This window comes from Onychostoma macrolepis, chromosome 24, assembly GCF_012432095.1.
Source record: "Onychostoma macrolepis isolate SWU-2019 chromosome 24, ASM1243209v1, whole genome shotgun sequence".
In the NCBI taxonomy this organism is placed as follows: Eukaryota; Metazoa; Chordata; class Actinopteri; order Cypriniformes; family Cyprinidae; genus Onychostoma; species Onychostoma macrolepis.
This window is the reverse complement of record NC_081178.1, coordinates 17,043,386-17,063,708: the sequence shown is the minus strand read 5'-3', so window position 1 is coordinate 17,063,708 and position 20,323 is coordinate 17,043,386. Positions and strand designations below refer to the sequence as shown.

The following is a 20,323-nucleotide window of genomic DNA, read 5'->3' as shown; positions in this document are numbered from 1 at the left end:
GACACATGTAAAGACTTCAGGTTATGTAATAATCAATCTGCAATGTCTCTTTTTTCACCAAATAATGCTGGTGCTTGGATGGAACGATCTGTGGACTTCATAGTACCAGCCCATATTTCCAAATTGAGAGACAAACAACAAAATATTAGTCTAATGTAACCTGCCACAAACACATATGCCACATCAGCATCTTTATACCATCACAGCTGGCTTTAATGTAACATTCAGAAATTATTTAAATATATTACAAGTAAAATTCATAGCAATTAATTCACAGCAGTTGTTTATTGTATTTTATTTTAGGAAAAATAGACAAAAAAGTTCAAACCAGCAAATTATATATTATTAATATATATCAATATATCAATTTGCTATTTGAAATAAGACTGGATTAAAATAAAATATAAATTGCAAATTAGAAAAAAAAAAAAAAAAACTTAAAAACAATACCTTGACATGTTGCCTAAAAAAGTACAAAATAACTAAAACTAAAATAAATTAAAGCTAAATTAAAACTAAATATAATATTTAAAAAAACTATTACTATATTATAAAATGACAAAAATAACTAAATTAAAAATATAAACCTAACTTAAATTAAATGTTACCAACCATTAATAAAAGCAACTACTTTCACTTAAAATTAACAATACTAAAAATTAGTGTCAAGAACTGCTCTCAACCATTCAGTCTGTGATGACCAATGAGTTTGTTTTTATGATACATTAAAATATGACTGCAATGGTCCTCTGAACTCCACTTCTTTTCAGACATATCCCTAAGGCCATCATAATAGAAGAAAGAAATCAGACGTTTCCTTATTCACATTTCTTTGTAACTGTCATTCATGCTCCAGGTCAAATTTCTGAGTCAACTTTCTCAAACACCCACTATCAGATAACAGCAATAAACAACTATTGAACAAATGTTTTATTGTACTGTTGCGTGATCTTTTTTGCCACCTTCAAAAGATATGTCATGTCAAGACATATTCCTATACACTAAACACCCTGAGACAGCACTATTAAAAAGGAATTCATACTGTTGTCTGGTTCATTGTGGTGACCAGGCAAGTCCTGCCCCCTACGAGTGTGCATCTGCTCCAGTGTGAAAGATTTCTCCTTCACACCCAAACAAACAAATTAAATTGGTCCACTTAATTAACACAATGAGCTACATGCTGCCTAGGGCTGTTGGTTTAATTTCCCCTGATGTTCATAAGTTAGGAAAATTAATAATAGTAATTATTAGTCTAACTGTGGATAACTACCTGATCAGTGTTAGGTCAGTACCTTGACACCAATTAGCAGATTGGTTAACATGGGTTACATTCAATCATGCATTAATCAATAATAGAGCTTGCACAGATTTTCATTCCAAGAGCTTAAATCTGCGGTTTTCAAACTTTTAATACCACAAACTGAAAAAAAAAAAAAAAAAACTCACTTATTTACTTATGTACAAATTGTGTTTAATGCTTAGTGTTAGGGCTTGTTGAAATACATGAGCAGTAGTAATAGTAATAGCAAACACAACAATTTAATAGTTTATTAGCCGTGAGAAAAGTACACAAAGCCTCTGCTACTGTTCCATGTGTTACATAACCGTCAAACGGTATTCTTTAAAATAACGCCCACTTGTTTAATATCTCATCTTTCCAAATGGATAAATGTTCAGATATCCTGTTAAACAGCCCCTCCTTTTAGTCCGCCGTCTATGTAGGTCAGTCATACAGTTTGGATTTGAATAACTCTTTAGTTTAATATTGCGTGTGTGCATTAGTGTGTAGTTCTTTGTCTGTCAGTGTCTGTTGTCCTAGCATGCAGTGTGTTGGCAGTGAAACAAACACACTGTTTGTAGTAGCAATGACTCATAAATTAACAGAAGCTGGAAAATGGGCCAGTGAGACCAGCCCATCATCTCTCTATGCCTTTTTCAATCCATCTCTTTTCAACTTCTGCAGCTGCTCACACTTTCAATCTGAGTAATACAGAACTCTTAAAGATGTAAGCAGTGTGACAGTGTGTGCTGAAGATCTACCTGAATAGAACAGGCTTTTTATTGCCAATGAATTCAAACTATTAAGTATCTAACCAATAAATCTATGCATCTTCCTTTCTTTCTTTCTTTCTTCCTTTTCTTTTTTTTTTTTCTTTTTAGGTATTAAGCTTATACAGAGACCAGAATCATCATTAAGAAGACACAAACTTGGGTTAGCAAAGCAATCAATTTGTAGCAAGGAGGATAAAACCAGGTTTACGTGTGTCCATAGATTAATGACGATAAAACATATGAAGAAAAGTACCTGATGATGCAGTATTACATATGTGGCAGTTAAAATTTGGTTGTAGTTTCTTTTTAAATCTTTTGTAAGGAGTTATGTATGCTCTATGAATGACTTTGAAGTGAATAAGACGATGAGTCAAGTTTTTAGATGTTAAGCTGAGGTTAGACCACACTCTCTCCCAGTCGACAGATAAATTAAGGTCAGATAATTCCCTATTCCAAATAGATTTAATAGAAAGAGGTTTTGTAATGCAATCAATAATTTTATTATATATTAAGGAAACAGATGGCCGACCAGAAGACCAGTGCAATCCAATCCCGCATAGGATGAGAGGAAATGGGAGATGCCCAAGGAACTCCATACACTTTGAGAGCAGAACGTAATTGAAGAAAGACAAAATATGTGGATGCTGATAAACAAAATTTAGTTCTTAATGTCTGAAATGAACAGATGCCCTGGTTATCATATATATCACCGCACGTGTTTACGCCTAAAGAAGACCAAGAGGGTTGGACAAATGGACGATTTCCGCATACAAAATTAAAATTGTGCCATAAAGGTGTACTGTTACAAAATTTGAAGGGTCCTCTTATCAGACGTTCAACCATTTTCCAGATTTTAATAAAATTAGCCACAACCTTTTTCCTGTGCCAGTAAATAAAATATCTTGGAGTCTATTTGGTTTAACCTTGTCAGCTTCAATCGCTCTCCATGAAACTTTCGCTTGAGGATCAACCCAATTATAAAGAGCCTTAAGTTGGAATGACCAATAATACAATTCAAAATTTGGTACAACCAGTCCTCCTGCGTGTATAGGATGTTGTATTGTGGTAAGTTTGATTCTGGGGCATTTATCATTCCAGATAAAATGAGAAAGTATGGAGTTGATCTCCTTAAAGTAACCTGGAGCGGGAGAAAGTGGTAGCATAGAGAAAAGACAGTTAAACCGTACTTCGTCCTTTTCTCAAGTATTTAATGATGATGTTGCAGTTCAAAGTCCCATTTTGTCCACAATGACTGTTTTTTTTTTTTTTGTCATCAGAGGCTTATCTATTTTAACTTTCATTATCATTGCAAATTACATCACTATGACACGCCCCTACTGTGGGAACTGACCGGCCAATGAGAATTTACCTTAGGCTAAATTCTTAACACAAAGGTGAGTGAATGGAGAAGAGATTAGGAGAAGAGTTTGAACATGATTTTTTGTGTGTGTGTGTGTGTGTGTGTGTCAAAGGGTGTGGGAAAGGGTAGGTGTCTGCCTGTGGAAATGTTATGTCACATTTTAAAAATCAAATTTAAAGAGAAAGAAAGCATCCACAATTCAGTCCACATTCAGAGAGCATTTTAAAACGTGGCATTTGTCTTAAGGCCCATTCACACCAAGAATGATAACTATAAATATATTGTCTGTTTATTCTAAGTGCACACTCATCTGCCGCTTTAAATTCTCGAGCTCACAATAGCAGGATTGATTTTGATTGTGTGTTAATGTTTTTATCGTTCATCAGCTAGAAAAAAATGTTCTGAAAGTGATTCCAACGATATATTTTCTCTGTGCCTTTACTGTTATATCTGCTATTCCTTAATATTGAGAACAATTTTTAGAACTATATCTTCATTGTTATCTTTATAGTTATCGTCCTTGGTGTGAACAGGCCTTTAAACTCTTAAACTCCTGAAAAAAAGTATAAAGGCCTGTTTCACACCACAAATGTAAGCAATACTTATTTATTTCTGTGGCTATATTATGAATTTACAGCATTCATACTGTTCACATAGGCAGCAAAAAATCGGTCAGTTCCAACACTAGGGGTCGGACTTGAGAGCCAAGATACCATCATTGAGTTAAATTTGCATAACTGACCACACCCCAGATATTCGGGTATAAATAAGCCAGTGAGGCATTTGCTCACTCGTTCTGTTCTTCGGAGCCGATGCAGCGTCTCTCTCTGATGAGCAGCACTTCATTCACGTCTTCTAATAATCATTGTTAGATCTACGGCACAGGCAGTGTGTTTGATTTCTCATTCGGGGCTCAAGAAGAAGATGAGTTGTCAATTGAAGCATCGGAGGGCAGGCTGGAGCCATCAGAAAGCGGATGACTCGGCTGAACCTGCACCTCCAGGTGCTACGTTCCAGTCTGAAGCTGACGCTGAGATGATGGCCGTGCTTCCCCGGGCAGCTGAGAGCATTGGGCTGAATGGACTCCCCCACCCTATCCCGAGTGCTCTCGGCTGGATGATTGGTTTCTGAGGTCTAAGCTATGCTCCCAAGTGCACAAGGAGCTGAAGTAATAATGGAAGGCACATTTCTCTGTTAGAACACAGTGCACCGGCTACTCCCTTCTCACCACCCTCAATGGCTGTCGAGCAAAGGGGTATATGGAGGTCCCCCAAGTGGACAGAGTGATTGCGGAGCATCTGTGCCTGCAAAACACCACTACCTGGTGCCCTCTCTAGAAGATGAACATGGCCTTCCTGACTGCGCTCACTTATATATTAAGAGGGTGGGGGATCTGCAAGCCATCTCTGTCGACGAAACATGCCTAGAATTCAGTCCGGCAGACTCTCACATTTTCCTGAGATCCTGGCCTGGATAAGTGCCCAAGGTTCCCACTATTCCCTTTAGGGACCAAATAATGACCCTGCATGCTGGGGAAGACCCAGACCTGTCTCTATTGTGCTCAACGCAAGGCCAGTGAATCTATTTGGAAAACACCCAATCTCCAACTGGATTGTGGATGTGATTCTCATGGTTTATCAGGCCAGCGGCTTACCATGCCCCTTGGGAGTGAGAGCACACTCGACCAGGGGAGTTACTGCTTTGTCAGCTTTGGCAAATGGTACCTCAAGAGCAGACATTTGTGAAGCTGTGGGCTGGGTTACACCTAATACATTCTCCGCTGAACTCGCTGAAATCCACTACTTGTAAGTATTCCTTGAGTGAACTCTCGTACTGAGTTAGTGCTTCATATGTTGTTACTCCCTATGGCAGTCCCATATTTGTATCTTCCACTGCTCAGTTCCTATTAAGGACTCAATGATTCCCTTAGGCAGAGCACTGCTCTGACACCGGGTGCTGTGATTGGTTGTTCTCCCCTTATGTGGAGCCCACCAAAGCAACACATTCTCACTCCCAACTCGTCACATATTGCTGCTTGGTCAGGACCCCTTGACACTTTTTGACACTCAAGGTACCCCTTCAGCATCACTTTTCGACGTGCAGGGTACTCCATTGCTTTCAGTTGTTTGCCTTAATTTAATGGTTTGCATGCATTTGCCCGTGTTGCATTTCCAAGTTTTCTGAAGCCATACGATATCTTTATGCGAAGAATATAGTAAATCATAAGGTTTTAATCACTAAAAATGATCCCGCTTCGTTTACGTGCTCACATCTCATTCAGAAAGATACTCCTGAACATTAGAATGACGCAATCAGTCATGAGACACACAACAGCCAATGGCATTCCACTGAATTTGCACATAGACTGCACACTGGACCTGACCTTTACAGTGGACAGAGACGGTGATCGCGTCTATTCCTCTCACAAATCAATCGTTTTGCATTGGAAAACTTGGAATATTAATATTTGTGTAATAAATTATGACTTAAGTTGTCTCTGCATGTTATATCCTGTGTTTTATTGACAAATGGTAGGTTTAGGAGCAGGGGTTGGGTTACGTGCTCATAATTGTGTAAATAGTGTAAAGTAAATAAAATTGGTGTGACTGTTTACATTGAAAAATCACACCCCAACATATATGCTGTAATGGCAATATTATTACCCAATATATAATTTAATAATGATGATAAAATTACCAATGCCTTTCACGTCTGCATATTGACGCCAAAGGTTTCTTATTTAAAGCTATGGAGGACCCTGCACGTCGAAAATTAATACTAAAGGGGTACCCTGTGTGTCAAAAATTCCTGACAAAGGGTCCTGACCAAGCATCAATATATGACGAGTTGGGAGTGAGAATGTGTTGACCAAAGAAACCTTCCCAATGTAGTACTTCCTTTAGCAAGTCCATAGGATGCGTCTCCACATGTCACCTCCCCTTCGGGTAAGATGTTGTGTCTGCGGTCTTCTTTCCTCACATGAGGAAGTGCACGCTTCCCAACATTACCAACCAGGTTCACCAGTCGTTGAGTTTTTATTAGTATCTTTAAACAGAAGGCTTCTGGCTGTGATGACCTCTGCCATTATATGGCTACTCTCCAGAGATGAAGGAAAAAGGAGTCCATACTTCCTGGACATTGGAAGATTATGAGGAGAAGTGCATTTGTTTATGATCCACAGGTCTTGTCAGCACCTGCACCACCGTAGACCTGTAACGCGGTATAGCCAATTATTACACTTAGTATAGGGACTAGTGTCAGAACTTCAACAACGTCAAAGTGACCAACTGAAAGGGAACATCTCATTTCTGTATGGAGGGAACGGAGACATTGTGTCCCTTATGCCACAACTCTAAATCTGCCACTGAGTGGGTTGAGATGTTTTCTCAACTCCTCAGAACAAAATGAGTGAGCAAATGCCACAATGGTCTATTTATACCCTGAAATTCAGGGCGTGGCCAGCTATGCAAATTTTGCTCGCCAATTTCATTGGCCTGAATTAATTATGTCAGAGGTGTCTCTCTATCAAGGGAACGAGGGTTACCATATGTAACAGAGTAGTTTGTAGACGCTGAGCCTTATTTTGTCACACAAATGAAAAAAATCAAAAGAAAACACTAAAAATTCACTATAAGCCCAAGCCGATCTAATGAGAAAACAAGTTATTTATATTATTTGATTCATACAAAAACATATGATTTTTAGAAAAAAAAGTAAGCAAGAAGGTCCACCCCTAACCTAATCAGCAGAAATTTTAAACTGAGTGGACCTTGGTGATATAGGGTGGAACTTGTTGTCTACTCTCAAGCTAAATGATGCTTATGATTCATGAGATAAAATAGCAAAGATAATTACAGCAGCTAAAAACAACATTATCAGGTTTTAGCTGAAACACAAAAAGGCCAGTATGCCTAAATTGAAAATAAAAATGCGACTTTACTTGAAAATGCAATCTGTTAAGCATCGTACATAACAGATAGTCTTGGATATCACTGAAAAGGTCTCAACTAGAAGAATACAACAAGCAGAATTGTTTCAGGAGACCAAAACATACCAAATATATGTAAACAGTATACACATGTGGCTTTGGGCCACCCTTTGGTTTGTAGCTTCCACCAAACATTAGTAAACCATAGTAGATTTATTTAGAGCAGGTGTTCATAACATAACACGACACATATATCTAGAGATAAATATCATAAAATGGCTTTTCATGCTGCTTTGCTAAAGCTATAGGACATCCGGGACATGACTGCATTGATGATGCTGCAGTGTTTTCCAACGTCTTAACGATCTTATTACTTATTCCTTACATAAATAAAATACATTGGGTGGACCAGCCGTCAATTTGAGTGGGCCAGTGCCACCTTGTCCCTCATGTAGCCTCGCCACTGATACTGAAGGAAACACTCAATGTAAATCACATTATTTTCAGTGTAGAGCTACAGTCGTGTTCCACAGCAGAAATGCTGTCAGTGTGAAAGCACAACATGGGGTCTGCTGTTGTCATTACGCTGCCGCTTCACTTACACACTGCTTGCGCCTGCAGTGTTAAAACAGGCCTTAGTCAGTATGTTTGTGATGAAGCTCAACTCCCATAGCTGAAACTAATCCCACAACGCTCACGGTCAGGTCATCCCAGGTAAGGTGCACTACAACCTAACATCAGACACCTGTTTGTTCCTCAAACACCAGTTGCTGTTTTTAATATTGAGAGTAACTTGTACTGTTCCAACATATATAAAAATAGCTTTTGTTTACAATAATTCAAATGCAATCACAAATAAAATCATTTGTCCAATCACTAGGCTTCCTGACCTGATTTCTCATGATACTAACATCAGTGTGTTTTAAAACTGAAGCTAAATCAAATAATTTGCTTAACTACAAGCACAAATAGTTATTTGAAATTTCTATATTGCCTGGAATTGTTTGTCAGTTTGAGCTGCTTACATACTGTCACAAGTGCTAGTCTATACTAAGTCTTTTACAGCTTACATTCAACAGCCATCTCTTACACTGAGGTACCTATTGCATATACAAGTACCCTTTTATTTAAGCCCGAGACAGACATAAATAGTCTCTACTGCAGAGTACTGACACATCACAGAACACATAGTAGAGAGTATATAACCATAATTCAGTCTATAATCTTAAAAACAAGCTTAAAAACACAGAGTCTGACATCACAGACTGTTTCCTCAACAGCTGTTTGAGAAGACAGGCGTGTGCTTTCGCATGTGTACGCGTCTGCATGTTTGTCTTGGGGAGGTCTGCTTAAATATTCACAGAGGTGCCTTGCGCTCCCAGACTGTAAATGAGCAGGCTTACAGCGGGAGTTCTGATCTTTGGTGGTCCGAACATGTCTCTTTAAGTGTGTAAATCTGGATGGCTTAGTTTTCCAGTGCTGTTTTTTATGCCTAGAATGCACTCTGTGAACGCCAGCTCTCACACAGCTAACACGACCGAGAAAAAGCAGAAAGCCACTTGGCAGGTTGACAGCACAGGGTCAGCAGGGCCAGGCAAAACACAGACGCCACCACCATCGTCACAGCCGTCTGATGGAAACAGTGAGAAAACAGAGAGAGAAATAGAGAGAAAGAAAGAAAGAAAGAAAGAGAGAGCATGCTTGCAGCATGATGCATTCAAAATGATTTTGCTGGTGTTGTAAAATTATGCAATTATGAACAATGCAGTTTTAATGCGTATTAAGTTACTACTTAATTTAAGTTTTTACTATAGTTTTGCAATCGCTCATCTTCTTGTGACTCAAACTTCATTATTGCCTCTGTGATTAACTTCAGTAACAAATACAGCTTTAAAGTTGAAAAGTTCAGTTTATTTCCATGAGTTCAAACTGGCCATTTATGTTCAAACGCTTTTTCACCATCACTCAAAAATGTTCCTGTGTAGCATTTTTCATATATTAAAACTTATCTAGTAGGTTTTGATGTTTATTATTACTACATATTATTATTTTGGTGAAAATAAATTAAATTTTACTTAAATGACTCAGTTTTCTTTAGGTTAATTTAATGAAAACCAGCATGGAACATATGCTAGAAAATCTATCATTTAAATATATATATTAATTTTTACATGAAACATCTTTAAAATCTGAATTTGAATTGCATGCAATGGGTGTTTGATGACAGTAAAATGAAAAAAGTAATCACTTTTAAGCCATTTCTGAGTAAATACACCAATATTAAGCTGTTCTTTTAAGCTTTCTATGTTTTAAAGAATCTTGAGAAAAAAAAATGTATCACGGTTTCCACAAAAATATTAAGTGTTTTTAACATAATAAGAAATGTTTCTTGAAATCAGCATATTCGAATAATTTCTGAGGAAGACTGGTGCTGGATGCTGAAAAAGCTTTGTTATTACAGAAATACATTTTAAAATGTATTAAAATAGAAAACTTTTTAATTCATCTATATCAAATAAATGTTTGACAACAAACAGTAAAGAGAGTGTGTGGTCACATGGTTATAGACAGAGTGAAGAGTGATGTCAGCAGGAAGTGATGTCGTTGTTTACAGAGGCTAGAGTTGGGGGGGAGAGGTTAAAGAAGGAGACGGCGAAGACAAAGACAGACAGTCCTGCAGTGTGCTCAGATCTTGCCGCAGTGGGGACCTCCATTCCAAACTGGGGGGAGGGATTACATAACACATGGAAAACCATCCAAGGAACGAAAACAGGCCAGCCTCTGTGTTGCCAAAGGAGCCTGTTCCACCCTCTCTTACAGCCTATAACACAGCTGATGGATCCAATTTATCTAAACTGCAGTTCAACAGAGTTCTTACAGTCTGCTCTCAGAAGTCACATACCAAAAGTTGTACACAGAACAATGTTTAATAGACTGTTCCCCGAAACTGACATACTAATAAAGATCAGATGAGAGTTTTTAAAAAGGGTGCAACACAACGTTAAATGTGAGCGGTTACCCATGCAAACTGAGCAGACACAACGAGACTCAAAAGAGGCATCTGCATATCTGTTCCATTGTAATCAGGTGCTTTACTTTAGGGTAAAAAAAGTACCCCACGCAGGTTTTTCTCATGTTTAAGTTGATCAGTATGAATTTGCCGTGATGACCAACAGAAAGCTGCTTGGTTTGAAAGTGACTTCTGTGTGAGCAGTCATCCATGCATCAATACACTATTAACAATGCACCTTTTTTGCCCATCAAATTTTGCTAATGACTGCACCTTAAAGACCCCGATATACAAGTTTTTATTTATTCATTCTTCACTTGGGGGCAAAAAGAGGTTCGAAATACCTGAGCAACAGTATAATAATGATCATGTTATCATCTGCTAGAAGCAGCATTTAGATTCATTTAAATTTGTGCTACATGCTTTCCTCTCAATCACAATAAACAAAACATCAAAAATGACAGCGGTGAGAAAACAGCAGTTAAGAAAGCATCTGGTCATAGCAATGTGGATGTCTGCACCAGCTCTGTATAAGAGTGTCAGTGTCAATTAGAATTACAACTTCAGTTATCAAGCAGCTCTTCACTGTGTTAATGCTTCTATTCACGTCTGACCGCAACGGACTGAAGAGAAGAAATTAAACAAAGAAGATTTCCATGACAAAAAAGACACAGCCTCAGAGCACACCTACAAATTCGGCCAATGGTAGTTCGAAGATGTTTATCAGCCAGAGCAAACACCTTTCCTCAAAAAGCTGTAGAATTCACTCCATCATTAATGTCCATACAGCACAAAGCACCTAAATTTAATATTTTCACTTCGGTTTGTTCAAAGTTTGAGAAACTGTAATAGTGCAAGTACTACTCTCCATTATGTTTAATTTGCAACATAAACAGAGGCAGTTCAACAAGACAAGAAGATATTCAAGTGACGCACCAATATGCTTTAGTTTAGTGACAAGTGCAGCAGGTCAATGGATAAAAAGTGCCTGCCAAGAGGACAGAGTGTATTATCTATTACTTAGAATGTCTATTAATGATTACTGGTTCCATTTGTGGGTTGCGATAAGTATATAATAGCTTAATATTTCAGTCCTATATCTGAGGCCCCGTATATTTACATTTATATTTACAGCAAAAACAGTTCAAACTGTTAACCATGTTCTTCATTGCATCATAAAACTTTGTCTCAAACTAATGCTGAGGCCGGGACAGACCTTGAATGTGTGTTAGTGTGTGGTCTACCTCCGTCAGTCAGACGTGTGCTATCACTGCCAAGGGGAACCATGTGAACCAGGAGAAAGATGGGCCAGGCCAGGGGAACCAGTTTCTTTTTCTGCTTACAAGCAACTGCTTACTTTAGCTGTAATAGAATACTTATGAAAGAGTGGTTTTCCTCTTGCATTCAACTGTTTTTATGTACATACTAGGTGTTTAATATTGCAGACTAAAATGTGCAGAACTAGTCTAAGCTGTACATACAAATCTGAGCCAACTTGTGCACCACACCTTAGCAGTGTACACCTGTTAGTCTTACTTTACACAGTCTCTGTATACAGAGTGTAATGAAAAAGATAGGGTGCATGCTATTCTGTTCTGCAGAAATATTATGCCCTGGGACGAATGCTTTGTTCATGCCTCATATGAAATTAGTTTACCAATGCAGAATGCTTCCAGACACTTCTCGGAATATTTGACATATGCATAAACAAGGTATATGTTAGGATGATTAAAAATAGGTTAATCAGACTATTGAGGTGCAATAGGAAGAATATTTTAAGGAAGCAGGAATCCTTTTATATAAAACAATGAAGGTGTAGCGGTGCAATGTGGCTGCACACAATTTCTTTGTGAAATGACATACAGACAAAAGGAACTCAATCCGAGCAAACACACTGCAGCTGTTTTCTTAAGAACAATGGGTGTGTGTGAATTATGGCAGTTAAAAGTACTCTAATATCTTTTTGGTACAAAATACTTTTAACAATCTATTATACAGACAAGATGACATGTAATGGATAATAAATATAACTAATCAAATAAACAAAATAAAATCTCAGCTATTTAGCAGACATCAGATAAAATATAAAAGAATAAGATATACTGAAAAAAAATGTTACAAGAATAATAGACTTTATTTTATATTTGGCAAGTGGGAATATAAGATTGTTCTTTACTTCTATTCAAGCAGACTGACATACATTAAACTAGCTACTTGGCTCATAAACGATGCATTCCTATTTGCATAGATAGGCATTATCAAACTCTTAATGTCAACATATATATATTTATATATATATATCTAATACCATGCACATATGCCCTATTGTCAAAGCATCAATGTTATGCTTCAATAATAAGATGAACACATGTGTGCTTTTAAAATCAAAATCAAAATTATAACGCATTGTAATGGAAAATAATGCAACACCTACCCCTTTTGCTCCAGATTTGATTATTTTGTTACTGATATTCCATTTCAGGATGGAGTTATTCTTTGGATACTTCGTCTCGAGCCCTTTTCCATGTGCTCAGAGCACGCGCTCCGCGGCACGCGCTGCGTACAGTCACATACAGTCCATGACGTCACATTGCCCTAATACAGCAGCGTCGGGGGAAAAAAAATCACAGCTTTGTTTAGTCGGCATGGAAATAGATTCATGCGAAAGCTAATAACTGCATTCAATCGAACTCAGCACTGAGCATTTGGAGAAGAGAAAAGGCATGCAAAAGAGTTGATGTGACAAGCTTGATCCTGCAGGAATTGTCGTCTGAATTGGCTAATAATATCATAATCAGACATAATGTAGATTCAGACATAATAGATATAATAATCAGATATAGTGGTTATATGAGTTTATATTAACATAGGACTAGGAATTCGCTACACTAGTGAGGTCTACACATAATGTGTCCACACGGGGTGTTAATTATGGGGGGGTGTGGGCGTCTGACCACGCTTGAAATGATCGATCCACGAAGTCTGTCTGTCTGCCTGCCTGCCTAGCTATCTGTCTGTTTGTCTGTCTGTCTGCTATCTGTCTGTCTGTCTGCCTGCCTGCCTAGCTATCTGTCTGTTTGTCTGTCTGTCTGCTATCTGTCTGTCTGTCTGTCTGTCTGCCTGCCTGTCTGTCTGCCTAGCTATCTGTCTGTCTGTTTGTCTGTCTGTCTGCTATCTGTCTGTCTGTCTGTCTGTCTGTCTGCCTGTCCGTCTGTCTGCCTAGCTATCTGTCTGTTTGTCTGTCTGTCTGCTATCTGTCTGTCTGTCTGTCTGCCTGCCTGCCTAGCTATCTGTCTGTTTGTCTGTCTGTCTGCTATCTGTCTGTCTGTCTGTCTGTCTGCCTGCCTGTCTGTCTGCCTAGCTATCTGTCTGTTTGTCTGTCTGTCTGTCTGTCTGCCTGCCTAGCTATCTGTCTGTTTGTCTGTCTGTCTGCTATCTGTCTGTCTGTCTGCCTGCCTCTCTGTCTGTCTGCCTGCCTGCCTAGCTATCTGTCTGTCTGCCTGTCTGTCTGCCTAGCTATCTGTCTGTTTGTCTGTCTGTCTGTCTGCTATCTGTCTGTCTGTCTGTCTGTCTGTCTGTCTGTCTGCCTGCCTGCCTAGCTATCTGTCTGTCTGTCCGTCTGTCTGCCTGCCTGCCTGCCTGCCTAGCTATCTGTCTGTTTGTCTGTCTGTCTGCTATCTGTCTGTCTGCCTGCATGCCTGCCTAGCTATCTGTCTGTTTGTTTGTCTGTCTGTCTGCTATCTGTCTGTCTGCCTGCCTAGCTATCTGTCTGTTTGTCTGTCTGTCTGCTATCTGTCTGTCTGTCTGTCTGTCTGTCTGCTATCTATCATCCATCCATCCATCCATCCATCCATCCATCCATCCATCTATCTATCTATCTATCTATCTATCTATCTATCTATCTATCTATCTATCTATCTATCATCTATCTATCTGTCTGTCTGTCTGTCTGTCTATCTATTAAAATATGTTTGTATATCTTAAGCGAATGCGATTTCTGTTCCTGGAGGTCTACAAAATGTGTGTGATAACTAAGTAGTACTAAACTAATATACTAAACTAGGTTCATGTTGCTCATGGAGCATCTTACAGAGCATCTGTTGTGGATGTGGCAAAACTCTGCTAATGCAGGCTGAGCTGTGTTTACCGAGCTGTAAACCACTCAGAAATCAGTGCAGCATCACTGCAGGTACATTGTGGACAGTGTGTGAATTATAGATTGTAAAAGAATGGCTTTTAGATTTTAAAAGGGGTTTCAAAATATGTTAATTATTAAAAGTATAAAACGTTATAAACGTATGTTAAAGTTCCTATATATCTAGACTAGATTGAGGAACTTGGAATGTGAGTCATCATCTCAAAAATCTTAATGTGTCAACTATGGTAAAACACCTGAAAGTAGATTCTCTTGCTGTCAAAATCCCCTTCGTTGGGTTTCCTGTCAGCGATCCTCACAATAGCTTAGCAATGCCTTTCATTTTTTGGGCGCTGTTGCTTATTTGAATGCCAAATATGAAGGAGCCCAACTTTCATCTAGATGGGTGGGGATGCAATTGAGCATTATTGCCTTTTGTAAGCTTTTCTATACTGACTTCATGAAAGAAAGTGCAATAACATACAATTTTAAACAGGTGAAAACTTAAACTGACCTTTCTGGCTGGGAAAATCCCTGAAATGATTACCAGTTTGTCAAAGTAACAATACTTTTTGTACTAGCAAAGCAAATATCAAATTTCTCTGAATATTCCCCAAACTTCTTTCAAAAGTGTCTAATCTATATATTTGTGGAGTTCAGTGCAAAGAGACCAAGAGAAACCAGAGTCAAGTTCAGAAAGAAATTATTTATGATTACGTGAAAACATGAAAAAAAACCATATAGTGAAACAGAATATGGTTTATGAGAACATGTAGCTGATACAGATCCAAAAATACCTTTCTTAGGAAATATTAATTCATTATATACAAAAACATACAAAAAAAATTTTACTTTAGGGTTGTGCAGCCCTATTTTTTCTCATTTTATTAATAAAAATAAATGACTTAAATACAAATTATTTTTACCACCTTAAATTTTAAACTGTCGCAGTTTTAAACATGAAAAGAACTGACAATATTCAAAAGAAAAAAAAATGCATTGGACATGCAACATGAACTATACATAGCAACAGTTTAACTTGCATAAAAAAACAGGGGAGGGAGTTTCTTAAAAAGTCCTTTCACTTTGACTCATGTGACACGGGTCCATTAATGTGAACTCCGCAGCTGCTGCAGCCTGTGTTTTAACTGTTCGCTCTTTCGCCTCAGCTGTTCCTTGATGGACAGCAACCTTTGCTCATCCAACTGCATGCTGTGGATGCACTCTGACGCCTTCTTTAGAATAACAACTTTAGCGGCTTTCTCGTTATTTGCAACCTCAGGGATCTCATCCCGTAGTGCGAAAAAGCTGAGTTTAAGTTCATTTCTACGTTGCCGTTCCAGCACATTATGAGTCCTGCGTTTGTCATTGTCCTCAGAATCCGATGTCCGGGGACTCGTGCACTTGCGTTGCTTCCCATGCCTGTTGCTGCTGGTGCTGTTGTTGCTGCTGCTGCTGCTGCTGCTGGCCTCCAGTCGTAGCCTCTTGACAGCCGGCTGGTCATGCCGCGTGGAGGGATGGGCGGCGTAGTTGTGCTGGTGGGTGGAGACGTGACAGCGCTTCAACACCAGGGGACTGGGGTACCTTGAGTCCGACGCCTCCACCTCGTTCCTTTTCTGACGCTTTTCCACAGTCACCACATCAATTTCTTCCTCTTCTTCTTCTTCCTCCTCTTCTTCTTCTTCCTCCTCCTCCTCCTCTTCTTCTTCTTCTTCATCTTCTGCAATTGAATTACAAAAAGAAAATGAATAACTTAAACAAAACATCAGTTAATTTAGAAACCTCATACTACAGCGCAATGGGAATTTAATGGAATTTGGCAATTGGCTTTCTACAAAGGGTGAGGTGGGTGGGGGGAATCTCTGCATTCCAGTCCCCGCCCACTTTCATCATCAGCTAATATTTTAACATTGCAGTCTTTCCTACAGATCTGGAGGGAGGGAGAGGGATCTTATGCAACTACCACTTACACCGATCATTGCATCAAGGGTATGAGGATAAAGTCCCGTGACCTGCACACCACCTCAACGGTGGCATGTAAAGGTCACTTAAAAAATGCATGCATTTGCGCATGCAGTAACCAGCTAAATCAAGTACCCCCATGTCATAGATGACAAAATAATGCATAACATACCAGAATCACTGCCACTGCTGCTGGAGCTGTTAGGTGGAGTGTCCAGGACAAGCATAGGTTCCGATGGAGCAACCTTGCCGGATTTGCTGGACTCCGTGAGGGGATACGGAAATACCACAGAGGGGTCGATGCATTCTGATGCAGAGGTGCTCAGATCCTGCAAATAACTTGCATTGAGTCGATTTGAGCTGCTGTCAGATATCAGTTCCTTCCTAGCAGCGTGCAGGGTCGCCAGTCTCTCAGAAACCACTTTCTCCAACTTGGCAGCGGCGGAAAAGCCGCTCCACATGCAGTCCTGAATGATGATAGACTTGATGAAGGACTGGGAGTAGTCCGCGTCGCAGATGAAGCTCTGGTTGACCACGTCGTCTCCCAGGAACTCGCTGACCATCTCCAGCTGTTCGGCGGTGGAGAGCGACTGTCTCCGGCTGGGAGAGAGGGGCGGTGTGGGCAGCAGCTCGAATTTCTTCCAAATGTCCTCGCTGGGAGCTGGAGGTTGAGTCTGTCCTTGCTGATGGTGATAGAAATCCTCATCGTCGTTGTCGAAGTAGAAATAGGGCTGGATGGAGTCGTAGTCGTAATCGTAGTTTTTATACGCCAAACTCGCACTCACCGGCATTTTGACACTTGTGAAAAAAACACAAATTGGAATTACTATCGTGCATATGCAACATCTAACTATACACAACAACAAAACGCTTTACCGAATGCACATATTTGAACTATGCATAACATGCATGGGGTGGGAAAACTAGCTAACGTTAAATAATGGAACTACATGACAGCATGTGTAAAAACGGAACGATTAAACCCCAAAGCGGGGTTACTATCAAAACATTTAAAATCAGCCCTGCTTCTAGTGAATTCTCTGAGCGTGCAACATTCAAACTCCCATTAAAAATATGAAGATAACTGCACTCATAACACGCAAGTTGCACTTAAGTCTAAAAGATGCATGCAACATCAAATGCCGGATCCTTACCGTGTATTTAACAAATGCAGTTTCAGAATGATTTCTTTCGAGACGCGATGCAATGAAAAGAGAACAGAAAATCAGGAGCAAAAAGTAAAATCCAACAGTTTACTCCGGTCTCTTGCAGCATAAGTGGAATCAGAGTCCTGGTCAAATGGAAAGTGATGGAAAATGTAATCAACGCTGCGCTCTTATGCACCTCTCAGATGCTGGACAGACTGATAGCCTGTGTGACAGAGGCAGGATGAATAAATTCTGTAGCTCCCGCGAGCAGCAGCACTGAAGTATAACTGCGCCACCGTTTCCCGCCAAACGATTAAATCCCCCCGCTAGGCTCACATATCAGAAATAAAAACACAGCGACGCCTTGGAAAACATTATTAGTCTTTATTGACTTAAAAGACATGTTTAATGTATTTCTGAATTCGATAAATGTGGGACTATTTTCTCGCCGAAGCACATATCTTGGCGGAAGTATGGGCGGGGATTAGACGTCATTTCAGTGACAGATCAGTGACAGCTTACTTTTTTTAAAGGTTAACAAGGATGCAGTAAAATCATATCATTTCTTATAAATTTCTGTCTTATTCTGTTAAGCAAAATAGAACCAAGAAGCAAGAAGAGAAGCAAGAAAACACCTTTTCGTTATTTTAAAAAGAAATAAAACATTATGTTACTTGGTTTGAAGAAACCAAAGCAAAGCGCAGAGCATCTTCTTGTGAACTTATACATCGTTTATTTATTTATTGTAATTCTGTGCATTTTTAATTTCCTTTATTTCTTCATTTTCATTTTTGTGTGCTAGAAAGTGTTTCTAGAATTTGCATGACTTTGACAAAGTATATAAAAAACAAGTAGTGACAGCATGGGTTGTTGTAGAAACCATGTTTGTAGAAACCAAATTAATAAGAATGTAATGTTGTTGCAACAAAACTAAAGAAATGTAACCAAATGTAAGTCAAAGTCATCCAGAGCAGTGTTTCTGAACCAGGGGCCCTGGATCCACTAGGGGGCCTCATTATACGTCCTGGGATGTTGCAAAACAACTTAAATTATGAGGTTAGATTTTAAGGACAGTCTATAATCCAGTATAGGCATTGTGTGTGTCCTTCTAGACAAAAAAAATTCAAAACCAATGCATTAGAATAACAGTATATGAGTGTAATTGTTTTGAAAAAATTAAATGACTGAAATAAACTCAGTAATGGGACACTGCTGGGTTTGTCAATTATGAAGTTAAATAATACAAAGAATAAAAATGAAATTTAAGACTGGTTATTTCTAGGGTTTGTACATTCAAACTGATTTATACATGGTGCAAGTAGTCCTTAAAAATTGCTTTCAGAAACAGACAGATGGCTTCACTTCTAACATCGGTGTAATGAAATAGGCCTATAAAAGTTATAGTTTGGTATTCTGTTGTATCCAAAGATCTGTGAAACAGAATTAACAGAAGGCTATTGCACCCCAGTCATGATCGGACTGCTGAAGGTGCTTTAGGATTTCAAGGTCCCCACAACGAGACGGTTTATATAATACATTGGTATGTGGCGCCCTCTGCTGTCAGCTACTATCATGATCATCTTACTTCCTACTGAAATAAATAAATAAAATATTTATTTATATAGTGCTTTATACAATACAGATTGTGTCGATGCAGCATTACATTGTTAAACAGGAACATAATGTTTCTATGCAAACAAAATTAAATTCTGCTGTAAAGCTGCTCTAAAAAGAAGACAACAGTGAACTGAATCAACAATGAACTGACTACAACTGAAAAATGTACTGTTTAGTTTAATAACTGTGTAAAGTTCATCAATTCTAGAATGAGATAAATTCATCTATGAAGAGGCTATCTATATATATATATATATATATATATACATACATTTATAAAGCAGTGAGGTCATCATCCAGATGTTCCAGTTCAGTTCTTATCCAATAGTGTCTGTGTAATCAAGTCGATAATATTGCCAAATATTAAGTGTCCCCAACTAAGAAAACTTGTGGATTGGTATTATGCAAAATATCCATCCAGTTCCTCATGTCATCATGTCAGCGTTTGGTGCAGCGTCTGTGCAGAGCTAGGATTTGTCTATTTCTTGTGGTCTTTGCTGATGGCCATTCAGTTGACGAATTAAAAAAAAAAAAAAACTAGCACATTTAGGATCATGGATTTTATAGAGAAAATCTTGTGATATTTGTGAATTAACTGTGTATTATTGTTGTTAATTTATAATATATACAGTGAGGAAAATAAGTATTTGAACACCCTGCTATTCTGCAAGTTCTCCCACTTAGAAATCATGGAGGGGTCTGAAATTGTCATCGTAGGTGCATGTCCACTGTGAGAGACATAATCTAAAAAAAAAAATCCAGAAATCACAATGTATGATTTTTTTAACTATTTATTTGTATGATACAGCTGCAAATAAGTATTTGAACACCTGAGAAAATCAATGTTAATATTTGGTACAGTAGCCTTTGTTTGCAATTACAGAGGTCAAACGTTTCCTGTAGTTTTTCACCAGGTTTGCACACACTGCAGGAGGGATTTTGGCCTCCTCCACACAGATCTTCTCTAGATCAGTCAGGTTTCTGGCCTGTCGCTGAGAAACACGGAGTTTGAGCTCCCTCAAAGATTCTCTATTGGGTTTAGGTCTGGAGACTGGCTAGGCCACGCCAGAACCTTGATATGCTTCTTACAGAGCCACTCCTTGGTTATCCT

At 38.7% G+C, this 20,323-nt stretch overlaps 1 protein-coding gene and 1 long non-coding RNA gene across 2 annotated transcripts in view; both read right to left on the bottom strand.

Annotated features, from left to right (window-relative positions):
• The window catches only part of LOC131532805 (uncharacterized), a 44,045-nt gene extending 31,131 nt beyond the window's left edge, over positions 1-12,914 (bottom strand). Inside the window, exon 1 of the long non-coding RNA XR_009268965.1 lies at positions 12,785-12,914. This is a non-coding gene — a long non-coding RNA (uncharacterized LOC131532805). The remainder of the gene's footprint in view (positions 1-12,784) is intronic.
• Positions 12,915-15,171: 2,257 nt separating this feature from the next.
• myca (MYC proto-oncogene, bHLH transcription factor a) lies at positions 15,172-17,894 on the bottom strand. The gene is made up of 3 exons (XM_058764589.1): positions 17,602-17,894; positions 16,620-17,245; positions 15,172-16,205 (listed from the first exon to the last, which is right to left on the bottom strand). Exons 2-3 carry the CDS (start codon positions 17,236-17,238, stop codon positions 15,595-15,597), a joined length of 1,230 nt encoding a protein of 409 aa, XP_058620572.1. The 5' UTR covers positions 17,239-17,245; positions 17,602-17,894; the 3' UTR covers positions 15,172-15,594.
• Between the last annotated feature and the right edge of the window lie 2,429 nt (positions 17,895-20,323).